This window comes from Falco rusticolus, chromosome 10 (assembly GCF_015220075.1).
Source record: "Falco rusticolus isolate bFalRus1 chromosome 10, bFalRus1.pri, whole genome shotgun sequence".
In the NCBI taxonomy this organism is placed as follows: Eukaryota; Metazoa; Chordata; class Aves; order Falconiformes; family Falconidae; genus Falco; species Falco rusticolus.
Genome location: NC_051196.1, coordinates 22494704 through 22506825, shown reverse-complemented (window position 1 = coordinate 22506825; position 12122 = coordinate 22494704). Strand labels below are relative to the sequence as shown.

General features: G+C 55.9%; 1 protein-coding gene across 2 annotated transcripts; it reads right to left on the bottom strand.

The window, feature by feature from the left end:
• Positions 1-4447: 4447 nt before the first annotated feature.
• Positions 4448-11470, bottom strand: TNFRSF6B (TNF receptor superfamily member 6b). 2 transcript variants are annotated; one of them, XM_037402082.1, is made up of 4 exons: positions 11037-11470; positions 10097-10475; positions 7718-7915; positions 4448-4803 (listed from the first exon to the last, which is right to left on the bottom strand). In XM_037402082.1, exons 2-4 carry the CDS (start codon positions 10470-10472, stop codon positions 4532-4534), a joined length of 846 nt encoding a protein of 281 aa, XP_037257979.1. In that variant the 5' UTR covers positions 10473-10475; positions 11037-11470; the 3' UTR covers positions 4448-4531. The 2 variants fall into 2 exon arrangements, with proteins under 2 accessions (XP_037257979.1, XP_037257978.1); XM_037402081.1 differs by having other exon boundaries at positions 11042-11470.
• Between the last annotated feature and the right edge of the window lie 652 nt (positions 11471-12122).

The following is a 12122-nucleotide window of genomic DNA, read 5'->3' as shown; positions in this document are numbered from 1 at the left end:
CCAGCTTGCATGACCTCACCAGAAAAACTCCCGCTGACTCCTTGAATGAATGGTAATCACACCTGCCCCGTTTCAAACCCTCGGGTGCTGGGCCAGCACACACGCTGTTCTCATTGCACTGAAGCGTAACGTGTCCAAACTGCTCTCGCGGGAGCATGTCGGCTCCTGCCGATGGTGGTTTCGTGGTTTTGAGGACCCGCTGCCACCCTGAGTCATTGCCACACCTGGCTGCCGTGAGCGGCGTCAGAGTCAGGCCGTGGCACAGGCGTAATGTGGCCGTGCCTCAACAGCTTAAATAAACTAGTTATTTTGGGGGTGTTTTTTCCCCTTATCTTAAGGATTTAACAGCACAGGGAAGCCCAACCCAAGAACAGCATGGGCTTGGTCTTTTTATGTAGTGCTCATAGCATTTGGGAAAATTACCTTCTGTGAAGTAAATATGTGTCATCCCCAGGACAGAGCCACATCCACATTTAAATGTTACTATGTACTTGTCGTTAGACACAGCTTATAAAGAAAGCAGCCATTTAAATTACCAGGAAGAAACTCGCACTGCTGACCGTTCCTCTTCTCTCTCCAGGCTTCGGAAACTTCAGTGAAAACCAAAAGGGGTTTTTATCTTCTGAAGTTATTTCACCTTTTCAGCTAATTAAGCTGATGATCTACCCGAGGTTGGTCTGTGACCGCCTGCTATGGTCTGAGTGCGAGGCACCGGTGTGGAGCAGGGGAGGCGGGCAGGGAGGGCTGGGGCCAGCACCGCGGGGCTCATGCAGGCTTTTCCAGCAAAGCCCATTTCCTGGAAGCTGGGTGGGACTCGTGCTGGGGTGTTTGGACTCTGTTATAAAGGTCAATATTTACCAGAAAGATCCCCTACTGTCACACTGTCTGCAAGCCCACGCAGAGAAGCATTGCTGTGCAGAAACTCCGACTAACTTGGCGTGAGGCGAGGGCGGGCTACAGCCAGAGGGAGACCTGGGGAGAGGGCTCGCACGGCTGAGAAACAGCCTGCAAACAGCACCGCTGCCCAAAACGCCACCTGCCTGGAAGGCGGCATCCCAAAGGGATGCTCCAACCTGCCTGTTGCTGGGCAGCACCCAAATGCGCACCGAGCCACCACCGGGTCTGAGCATGATAACAACACACGGTGCTCACGAGACATCCTGGAAGAACAAGCCATGCTGGCAGCACGGGGCTGGGAAGCTGCTGGGTGGTGCAGGGCATCGCCTGCCTTCCCAGACCCTCGGTCCTGGTTGCACTGGCCGGCGGCTGGGGGAACCTGGCAGTGCAGAGCCCACCTGGCACAGGCTGGGTGATCCCGTTACTGTAACCATCCTCTCCTGCTCCGGTGAGCTGAGGTCTGTGGTCCCCACTGTGCTGTGGCATAGCACACAGGTGACAGACACCCATCATCGGACATGATCGGCCCCTGCTCAGTGCTGGGGGGCCACAGGGGCTCAGCAAAGCATCACTTCTCAGGAGGATGGGAAGGAGCCAGGCGTCTCTCCCCACCCCTGTACCACCTGCACATGGGGGTGTTTGACCCCTCGGAGTCACGGCAGTGGGACACAAACTCTTGCAAACCTGTGGGCTGGAGGAAGCCTACAACAGCATCTGCTGCGTTTGCTCTGTGTGAAGGGACAAAGGATCGGTGCAGGCTGACATCCAGATGGGACAGAGCACTCGCGATATCAACTAAAGCCTCCAAAACAAACCCAAAACCCAACCCCAGCGCCCCTCTTATGCACTGGCATTCAGCAGGAAAGATGTTTCCTGGGCTCTTCTCCAGGCCAGGGCAAGCACAGCAGGGAGGACATGTGCTGGGAGGAGCAGGGGATCACGGCCCCATCCATGTTTATCAGCTGGTGGGCTCTGGCATCGCTCAGTGTGTAGACACGGAGAGCTGAGCCCAGGACTGAGCACGGCTGAGCCACAGCTGCTCTGCCAGTGCCTGGTGGGATCCGGACTCCCACGGAGCCCCCCGCCACGTCACAGCCACGAGCAGCTGCTGGTGGGCAGCCACGGCTCAGCCAGGAGCCTGGGGGCTGCAGCTGGCTGCCTGTGGGTTTGCTTGCACCACTGGTGGAGCCCCCAGCCCACCCCCCAGCTCTTGCCTTGCTGGTGAGAAGGGCAACGAGCTCCAAGGACAACACGAGGCATCGCGAGACCCCAAGCTCAGCCGCAGTACCCCAAGGGCACTTCCATCTCAGGGCTGAGGGCTTTTATCACAAAAAATACACAAAAAAGGCACCTCTTTTCTTTGGAAAAATCACCCAACTAAACCAGCGTCCAAGATAATGACTATCAGATTCTTGCCGATAATATTCTCCTTTTGCCTCCTTCCCCCTGCTGACTCTCATGGTGAATACATGTTTGAAGAAGCCAGGGTGATACGGACAAAGCACAGGAGGCAGCTCCCACACTATCAACCCCCCGTTCCCATTCTCCTTTAGACCAAGGGCACCAAATCCTTAGCGCAGCACCAGGACTAACTGCAGCGCAGCCAGGACGGGAATCCCCTGTGGAGCCGCAGCCAACGCCGGAGGCTCCGGCTGCTCCAGCCTTCGACCTGCCAGTGCTGGGTGCCCTGCCTCGCACGCTGCCTCGCGGAAAAGTGCTGCGCTGCAGCAGTGCTTTGTTTCTCACGTTACTCTGACGGAAACCCTCTTTGTCCATGGCTCATGGACTGTGCCATCGGCGCTTTCCTACTGGCAAGGGGCTCGGAGTAAATCATGCCTGGGGATGGAGCTGCAGCCCCCTGGAATAAAGCAGCTCACTAGGGCTGAGATTAGACAGTTATCAGTGATAACTGAGTGATAACAGCGATAACTGAGCCTTGGAAAGGGGAGTTACGGCCCCTTGTGCAGCCCCCCTGTAGGATTTCAAGGCCAGGCTTGGCAAAGCTGCGCAGGGGCTGCCAGGATCAGTCTGGCTCGGTGCAGGGGTGGGAGCGAGAGGTCCCCTCTCCTGCTTTTGAGCCATTTGCTTCTCTTTGTCCCTGGCTGAACTGACCCAGGACAACATCAGCATCACTGAACGGCTTCATTGCTGAGCCCCAAACTGGGGTGAGACGGTTGCAAGTCTGGGATGCCCAGCTGCGAGTCTGCAGCGCCAGGCTGGTGTGAGCAGGCACACAGGGGCTCTGGAGCAGCAAAAGGGCAAGTGGTGCTGCAGGGCCAGCCCTGCCCATCCAGCCTGGCCGGGGTGAACAGCTCATTATTGCAGCAGGGATAGCCCAGGATGTGTCTGTGGGCAGCAAGGGGAGGTCAAATTTCCCTCCTGTACTTGGTTATGCCAGATTTCCTCTCATGAAGGAAGGGTGGGGGCACTTCCACGTAGCACATGTTCTCAGAGTGCTTTTAACAGCTCCTCGGTGGGGGGAAATATTCCTCTTTTGAACCACAAACTATTCCTGGCGAGCTATAAAAAAGCCTAACTCATCCAAGGCAGAAAATGTAGGCTCTGTGTCATCATTGCCACAGGCTGGAAAATGCCTGAGAGTGTCACTTATCGACTTCCCTAAGTGGCACCTACAAGGTTTAAAACCAGCCCTGCCTGCAGTCAGCAGGAGCACCCGCAGGCACAGCTCTTGGCTGACGAAGCACCTCTTCATTTGCTGCAGCATCTGCTCAGGTCTGGGGACAGACCAGAGTCTCAGGGTGACACAGTTGGGTCAACTCAAGAGATGTGACCTTCACTCTGGCTGTGTGGGCAGCAAATCCCAGCGCAGACAGGCAACACCCCGCTCGCCCGCAGCCGTTGTGTCGTGTGGGTGGCTGACGTGTGATGGTGGGGTGAAGCACGTGCAAAAACTGGGCAAGGGTAAGTGGAGTCAGATGTTGGTCTGGGACTTGCAACACTACCTTTCTCCTCCAAATGAGATTAGGAAAGGACTCTGGTGACAGGAAGTTGTATAATAAAATAACATCTTTTGTTTCTTTAGAAAACATCTCTCACAAATGATACAAAACCAGGTAGTTTAGAAATAAATCTAAAGCCAGCTGCAACGGTGACTTCAGGGGCATCCTTCACCCCACGTGTCTCAGCAGGAAACGCCTTTCTCAAAACAAAAGTGTGCTAACAAACGCAAGGGAATCCTCTGAAATACTGTTAAATAACTAAAAAACCAACCCCAGCAAAACCAAACCCACACAGTTTAAAACAAAGCCAGACAGTTTTCTAAAAGGAGGGAGCTGGGTTCTTCCCCAGAAAAAAAATGACGCTGGCCACATGTTTCTCTTCTGATAACATATTGACCTTTGTGTCCGCTGTACATCAGCAGCCAGCACCCAGCGAGCTGCCAGGAGCCGGCCCGGCCACTGGCGCAGGGATGCTGCTGCCCACCGCATCCCACCCAGAGGCAGCGACCCAGCCGCACCCGAGTGGGACCCACCACATCTGCCCCCGCACGGCTTAACTCTGACCCATCGCTCATCTCTAATGCTTCAAGTTAGGTTTAGAAAGATTAATAAATTAATCAAGCCACAGAAGAAAAAACAAACCAAAAACCACCCGAAAAGTTCACTTTGTGTTCTCATTGCAGGAGGAAGCGCTGGCGGACCTTCTCCTCGATGGAGTGCAGCTTGGTGGCTCGCAGGGCGACCAGCAGCTGCCTGCTGACCTCATAGTGATCCCCTTTCAGGTTGGTGAGGAAAGCCCTGAACTTCTCCTGGCTGGCTGCCTTGCTCCCCAGCGCCTGCTTCTTCGGCGAGCGCTCCAGGATTTGCTGCAGGCGCTTCAGCTTTCGGGGGGGGATGTTCTGGTACGCCACAAAATCAATCATGGCTTGCTCACACTCGTCGTCTCCTAGAGCCGGTGGGAGAAAACCGCCCAGAGGTTAGAGGAAAGGTGACCATGGGACATCAGGAAAGCAGGTCACAGCCCTACCGAGCCTCTCCATGGGACATCTGCACAGAGGGGTGGTTGATGCCCCATCCCTGGAAACATTCAAGGTCAGGTGGGACGAGGCCCTGAGCAACCCGGTTGAGTTGAAGATGTCCCCGCTCATTGCAGGGGGGATGGACGTTAAGGTCCCTTCCAATCCAAACTATTCTATGATTTTATGACATTGTCCTCACCTGGGCACTGCTCTCGGGCCACAGCTCGGCCTGGGGGTCCCAGCCCAGTGAGCCTGATGGGAAACCTCTCACAAGCCATCTTCCAGAGTGGCGAGGGCATTTTAGCTCTCACATGGCCACGCACATCCATGACCAGGAGCTGGGGGCCACCTGCCCAGCTCTGCCCACGCACGGCGCCCAGGCAGAGCACCGGTCCCTGCCCAAGGATGCGGCAGCGTTTGCCTTGCGGTGGGCACATCCTTTGCCTAAGGGGGAAGGGAGGCCAGCCGGCTGGCGCTACCGGCTGGTGGTGGTGGCACAAGCAGGTCAGAGTAAGCATTTTGCAAGTGGAAAAAGCGAGGTTGGAAGGAAGAAGGGAGGAAAGCACCAGATACAGCATTGCTAACTGGCCAGCTAACTGCCCTGCAAGGCTGGGTCCAGCCCTCACCGCAGGCTGAATTTTCCAGCAGCAGCCCATCCTATAGGGAGCAGTTAGAAAACAATGGTTAAAACTTCCTGTCATTTTGAAAAACAATAAATATACCTTTCCCATATTCCTCCCTATCAGGGAGTAGAAAAAGAGGGAAACTCCAGAAAAATCTGAAGTAGTTGCAGTAAATATTTACACATGTTATTTTTCCTGAAAGTTTTTTTTGTTTTCCCATGCAGATTTTCACCTTTTGGGACAGGACCAGCTTCAAGCACAGCCCGGATCAGGACTTTTGGACAGACCTCATCCCAGCTGGTTAAAGCACTGCTGGAGTACATCCAGCCTAAGGAATGAAATCAGAAAGAATTTTCAAGACTCCAAGGTCAAACGATTACTCAAACAGGGAGAGACTAGCCCAGTTTCACACCACGGTAAACTGGGACGGTTTCACCGGTTATCATGGGGTGGGTCAGGCTCCCTTGCCCAGTCTCCATCCCTTGGAGGTTTTACTGAGTTGCTCCGCTGCTGCCATCGCCACAGCCGGCAGGTGCCTGCACGCCTCCCCTGTGAGATCATGACGAGCTGGAGTTAAAAACCCCTCTGGGCTCCACTGGGCGCCTCTCGCTCTATAAATAGCTGAAAGGCCGGTCTCGCCGGGGGTGTCGTTGCCTTCCGAGCGGCAGCACACGTGTGTGCTCTCATCTGGCCACCCCCTCTCCCTGGGACCGTGTCCCACTGATGACAGAACTTTCCATCCCCTCGTGCTGGCAGGATCACGCTCCTGGCAGGGAGCTGGTGCGTGAGTCAGGCTATGTGAAGGAGAAATGCAAAATGCCCTGCGCTGGAGGCACCAGGGGAGGGAAAGGCAAGAGCTCCTCATGCACGCTGCCGGGGAAAACAGCCTCCTCACTCCATCGCCGTGGAGAAGGAGATTTTATTTCTATCTATTTTATTTCTATCTATCTATCTTTCTATCAAGCACCATCTTGATGGAAGAAAGACTTTTTTTTTTTTTTTTTTTTTTAATACTGGAACAACCTCCCCAGGGATGCAGTGGAGACCCCATCGTGGGAGGTTTCCGGCTTATGGCTGGGCATGGTGCTGGGTAACCTCACCCAGGTTCCCCTTCCCATAAACGGTTGGGCCAGATGAATTTTCAAAGTCCCTTCCAGCCTGGGCTGTTCTATGGCTCTGTGGCTGGGGTTTGGTTGGTTGGTTGGTTGAAGTTCAAGGGTGCAGGTTCACTGCCACCCAGATCAGTCACATTGAATTTTTCTCCTGTGTATATTGGCTGGATGCTCAGGGTAGAGCAGGTGGCTGGAACCAGCTGCCTGCCGCACTGCGGCTGGTGTCAGGCCCTTGAGATGGTCTTCAGTCTTTCTCATTCCCAGATCGGTTGGGTTGCGTGTTACAAAGCAGCCCTGGCACCAGCCCATCATCTCCCCTGCTCCTTTGCCCTGTGCTTTTTCCACGACAGATGATCCCTGAGGTCCCTTCCAATGTGGTGTTCTGTGATCCTATGAGCTGTGCCCGCTGGCGGCTCCTGCCAAGCCCCTGCCAAGCTCAGCGCTGTATTTGCACTATCACTGTGACACAGTTGACACCTGTTTCTACTTTTTCACCTAACAGGTCAAACCCTTACTCTCAGGTGATGAGCCTTGGCCTCTGCTCCGTTCAACCTGCACGGTACAAGGTTGCGGCTCCAATGAAAGCTTCCTGGAAAACAGGCTGAAAGCCCGGGAGAAGCGAGCGCAGGAGGCATGCCAGGAGCCTGGCTGGGTGGCTCAGCCCTTCACGTTGCATCTGCTAACTTGATTACCAGCTACTGATTATCACCGTGAGCTATCAGTTACAGCCGAACGGCTGCCAAAACTGTCCTTGTGTGCTGCTATCCCCCAGTTATCCCATGCCCTTGTAGAAACTACCCCAGGATTTCACTGCCAGCTCTTTGTTCTGTCTGAGCAAGGAGCCTGCACGGGCTCTGGCTGAGCGGTGCTCGCTGATTAAGCCCTGCACCCTGCCCTTGCCCTACAAGACTGACCCTGGAGGGGGAGGGAGGCAGACAGGCTATTTATCCACAATTATAATTAATTATGGATAGCTCTGTTCTTTTACAAGCTATTTCACCTCATTTTGCATCTAAGTAGGAAAAAGTCACCAGAAGGGTCGCTCTCACCCTGGCAGCATCATGGTACCAGCATCCTCCCGCTCTGCCCGCGGAGCTGCAGCTCACCTGGTTCCTGTGTGCTGTTCCTCCTCCATGGCGCGCAGGAGGTGCAGAGGGTGTCGTGGTACTGGTTGCCCTGCACGTTGGTCACCTTCCCCTGCTGCTCGCAGTCCTGGTGCGGCTGGCACGGCTTGGTGCTGGAGTTGGAGGAAGAGAAGAAGCCGCGAGGGCAGGCGCGGCACTGGGTGTCCTCAAAGGGGGTACCTGCGCACGGGGAGGCAAGGGGACCATCAGCTGCAGTGACAAGCTGGCAAGGGGGCAGGAGCTGGGGACAATGCTGGCAGAGCAGAGAGTGCCAGACACCATCTGAGGGTGAGGGTGATGTTTTGGAAACGATCACTGCCTGCAGCTCCCCTGGGAAGCATGTGTCTTCTTGTAGGACGAACAGCAATGCTTTCCCCGGTCATCTCCCAAACTGAAGCGTTTGGCACATGCTGATAAATTGCCACCAGCCTCCAGACACAAGAGGAGATCTCATCTGCTACTGAAAAAAGGCCACCTCCTGAGTAGGAGACACGAGCCAAGCTGGGATGATGGCTAAGCTGGGTGCCAAACCAGCCCTTTGATTCAGAGCGGAGTCAGGAGGCTCCTGGCCAAGTGAAAGTAAAAGTCACTGAGAAGGTGAAAGCAACGCTCGCTTCTGCAGTGCTGCAGCTTCCCCACCCCGGCTCCGGGCCAGACCTGTCGCTGTTTCACAGGGACAGTGCCACACGAGTGAGATTGCACCGGGCTGTCTCACACGTTGCCGGGGAGAAGAGGGAATGGCCCTGACGGTAGCAAATTCCACGTGCCTTTCCATCTCCTCTTCACCTGTCCACTTAAGAACGAGCTTTCTGCCTTATCACAACCCACTTTAGGCCATCGCTTTGGCTTTACTGCCAGAAGTCCCAGCCAGCCCGGCTGATGACACCAACACCTGAGCTGGTATTTGCGAATGGGAAATCCAAACTAGCCTGTGTCCCCCGAGGAGCCGCACATGGGCCAAGGCACCTGCCCAGCCCGAAAGGCAGCGAGGTCTGCCCACAGCCCCCGACCACAGGGTCACATCGTCCCCGTCCGCACACAAACGCTCACAGCCCCAGGGCTCTGCCCGCTCGTGCTGGACGCTTGGTCCTTGCTGTGGGGTTCAGACACCTGAGCTGGGGTGCTGTCATTCCCCGCACAAGAAACCATTTGTAACAAGTAAATAATAACAAAAATACCAGCTTCTCCTCAAACGCCCCAGCTTGCTCACATGGCTCATCAGTCCTACAGCCAACAATCCAGCCAAATGTGATGTTTCATTTCAAAGGGCTTTCCCCGCATTGCTTCAAGACCTAGTTCCCCTTTGGCTGCACTACTGCATTTGGTAACTGTCACGTCCTATAGAAAAATTAAACCCCAAACCTCAGCCATCAGCATCAGCTGCAGACAAATTATTTCTCCTCTGGCCCACGAGCCTGGAGCTCTTCTGTGCTGCACATGGGAAGACTTCAAAGCCTCCACACTTCAAAGCATGAAACAAGATAACGCTGTTTTTGCTGATGCTGCCCATGCTGGTTTATTACACCCAGGTGTTGTCTCCAGGCAGAGCCTGGTCCGAGCTGATTCAGGGGAGAGCGAGGCACAAACCTGCTCGTAGGCAACTTGTATTTTTAGAAAGTTTGCACACACACACACACACACAAATGGGGGCAACTAAATGAATGACCAGGCAAATCTGTGCTAGGGAAACAATGGAAAAATAAACGTCCCTAAAACCTCTCGTGACTTAAATCTTGCCAGGGACAGAGTCTTGGGCTTGTGAATCTCCCCCAGAGGTAAATCGAAACGAGGCTGATTTTATGGGTCTGGATCCTGTCTACGTATGCCTTTCATGGAGAGGCTGTATTCAAAACAAATTACTCAATAAAAACCGCAGAATGTAACCCCAGAGCTACACACATTCACCAGCCCTGCTCTTAAATCATTAGCGGTGTTTTTCAGTCCAGATAATTAGCATTCCCCACTCCCCGACTACCTGCCTGGAAGAAGGAGCTGTCAGAGGAGCTGGAGCTGCTCGGACTTTCCCATGAGCTGGGACCCCGGCAGGGCGAGCGGCTGCACGGGGACGCTGGGGCTGCTGCATCCCATCTAAGCGTGGTGCTGGGGGACTGCAAAGGCTTTCAAAGTGAAAGTGGGAGGGAAAACCCAAACAAGTCACTCCCTGGAGAAGAAGCCAGGAGCAGTTTCAGAGACCGTTAAGGATGGCACTGTGCTGGTGAGCAAAAAGGGAGCTCAGGCTACAGGCAATCATCGGCTGCTGTATCACGCCTCAATTTTTAGCTCCAGTGGAGCTTTTGGGATGTGACAAGAGCCTCAGGAGCATGCACCCCACTGCCACAGCTGCCTGGCTATGGTACTCACCCAGTTTCTCTACACCGGAGCCTGGTGGGCACTCAGAGTGCCGGATGCAGAACTCCAACTCCGAGTAGTAGCCCTCCTGGCACTGACAAACGCGGTTGTGGGTGGAATTGCACTGCTGCACCTCCACCTGCTTCTCCTCGCAGATAACGTTACAGTACCGGCACTTCTCCAGGTAGTTCCAGTACTGCGTGTAGTGCAAATCCGGACAGGGTTTGCACACCGTCTGCCTGTCCCTGGTGCAGTGCTGTGCCACAAAGGTCCCCGGCGGGCACTGCTGGCAGGTGAGCTTCTCGTTCGTCACAGCATCCTTCCACTGGTAGGTGGGTTGGGCGCTGCAGCCAAGCTCAGCCAGGAAAAAGAGGAGAGGGGCAAACATCCACTGCAGCAGAGATAGCACAAAGAGCCCTTAGCTCATCCCCTCGCAGAGGCAGAAGCAGCAAATGAGGCTGCTGTGTTAGACAATTTGTTACCTTTCTAGATGCAAGAAATTATTCTTCCACCTCACGCACCCTCCAGCCCCAGGGGTAAAGCAATACAGTGGTACCGGGGACCAGCTGCTGCCCCCCACGTACCTCCCCCCCACTGCCCTCCACTTGCCATCCCAGGTGACAAGCATCCTTCCCAAACGATGCTGCTCGAACCCGTTTTCTGATGCCTTCGGAACCCTGTTTCTCTCTTTAGTACTAAAAGCAGCTCCAGCACATGCCCCTCCTCTCCACCCCATCTGCTTCCCCACCACCTGGGGTAGGAAAGACCTCTGCAGATCAAGAAACAGAGGACAAGTTTTCCAAACCAGCAAGTAAGTAGGCGTGTGCCGTAGGAACTCTAAACTGTTCTGGAAACCCAGCTGCTGGGTACAGGACTGAGGAACCCCGGGCTCTGGCTCAGCCTCCCTTTCCTTTCCGAAGTACGCGCACCCGGCCTCAGGAGCGGACCGTACCTTACCTTGGATGGATGCCTTGAATCCGGCACGTGGCAGGGTAGCATAGCACCGAGGGCTTCCAAGCGCCGTGATCAGAGACCTGGGGGCCAGAGGGTCCCTGGGCGGCGGCTCCTCCCTGTAGCAGCGGTGCCAATCCAGCCGTCCAGCTTCGGAGCAGAAAGAGAAAGCGATAGGTACGGGCTGTCAGGAAAGGGGGACTGCTCATCTGCTTTCCAGAGAGCCCTTCCCCCGAGGGAGGTGCTGGTTCTCCCCAGCCCAGGGGCAGAACCTGACCGAGCCTTACAGCGGCCGCGCTCCTGACGCGCTCGGCGCCCCGACGTGCGTAAGCACCCGGGGGGGGACGGTCACCCCCAGCCCGGCAATAGGTGGGACCCGCGGCCAGGAGGGGGGGGGGGGCAGCGGGAGTGAGCGAGGCGGTGGGGAGCAGCTGAGGCCTCCGTCCCTCCCCAACCCATCCATCCCCGGGGAGCGGCTGCCCTCCTGTCCCTCCCCATCCACCGCCCGGGAGCGGCTGCCCGCCCCGCATCCCCGGCACTCACCGCCCCGCGCTGCGCCCTTCCCCTCCCCGGGCAGCATCTTATAGCCCCGGCCCCAGGAAAGACCGACTCCTCTTGCGCAAGCGGCCCCCGGCCCCCCGCCCCCCCCCCCCGGCCCCCTCCCCCCCGCGCTGCCCCCGCTCCCGCTTTCTGCTTGTGGGGGGCAGGATCAGGCTCCCGGCGCACCTTTACCTGCGCAGAGGAAGGAGGCAGGTGGGATCTGCGCAGCCACAAGCTTTGCCGAGGGGTGTGAGGGCTGGGGTTTATATAAATATGTATATATTTAATTTTTTGGGGCTGGGGAAGGGCAGGGAAATTCCCCCGCGAAGGCGCTGTTCCCTGGCTGTAAACGTTAGACAGCTTCCCCGTACCAGCACTGGTCTCGCACTCTCAGGGGCACAGTCTGTCCCCAGAAATATTCTCGCCGTGGCTCTGAACAGCGAAACCGGCACCGTGGGGCTGTTCCAGCTCCAGGGCACTATGGGACCCCCCCAGTGCTGCGAGGGCAGCAGCCCCGCTGGAGCAGCCCAGGGCTCTTGCAGCCAGC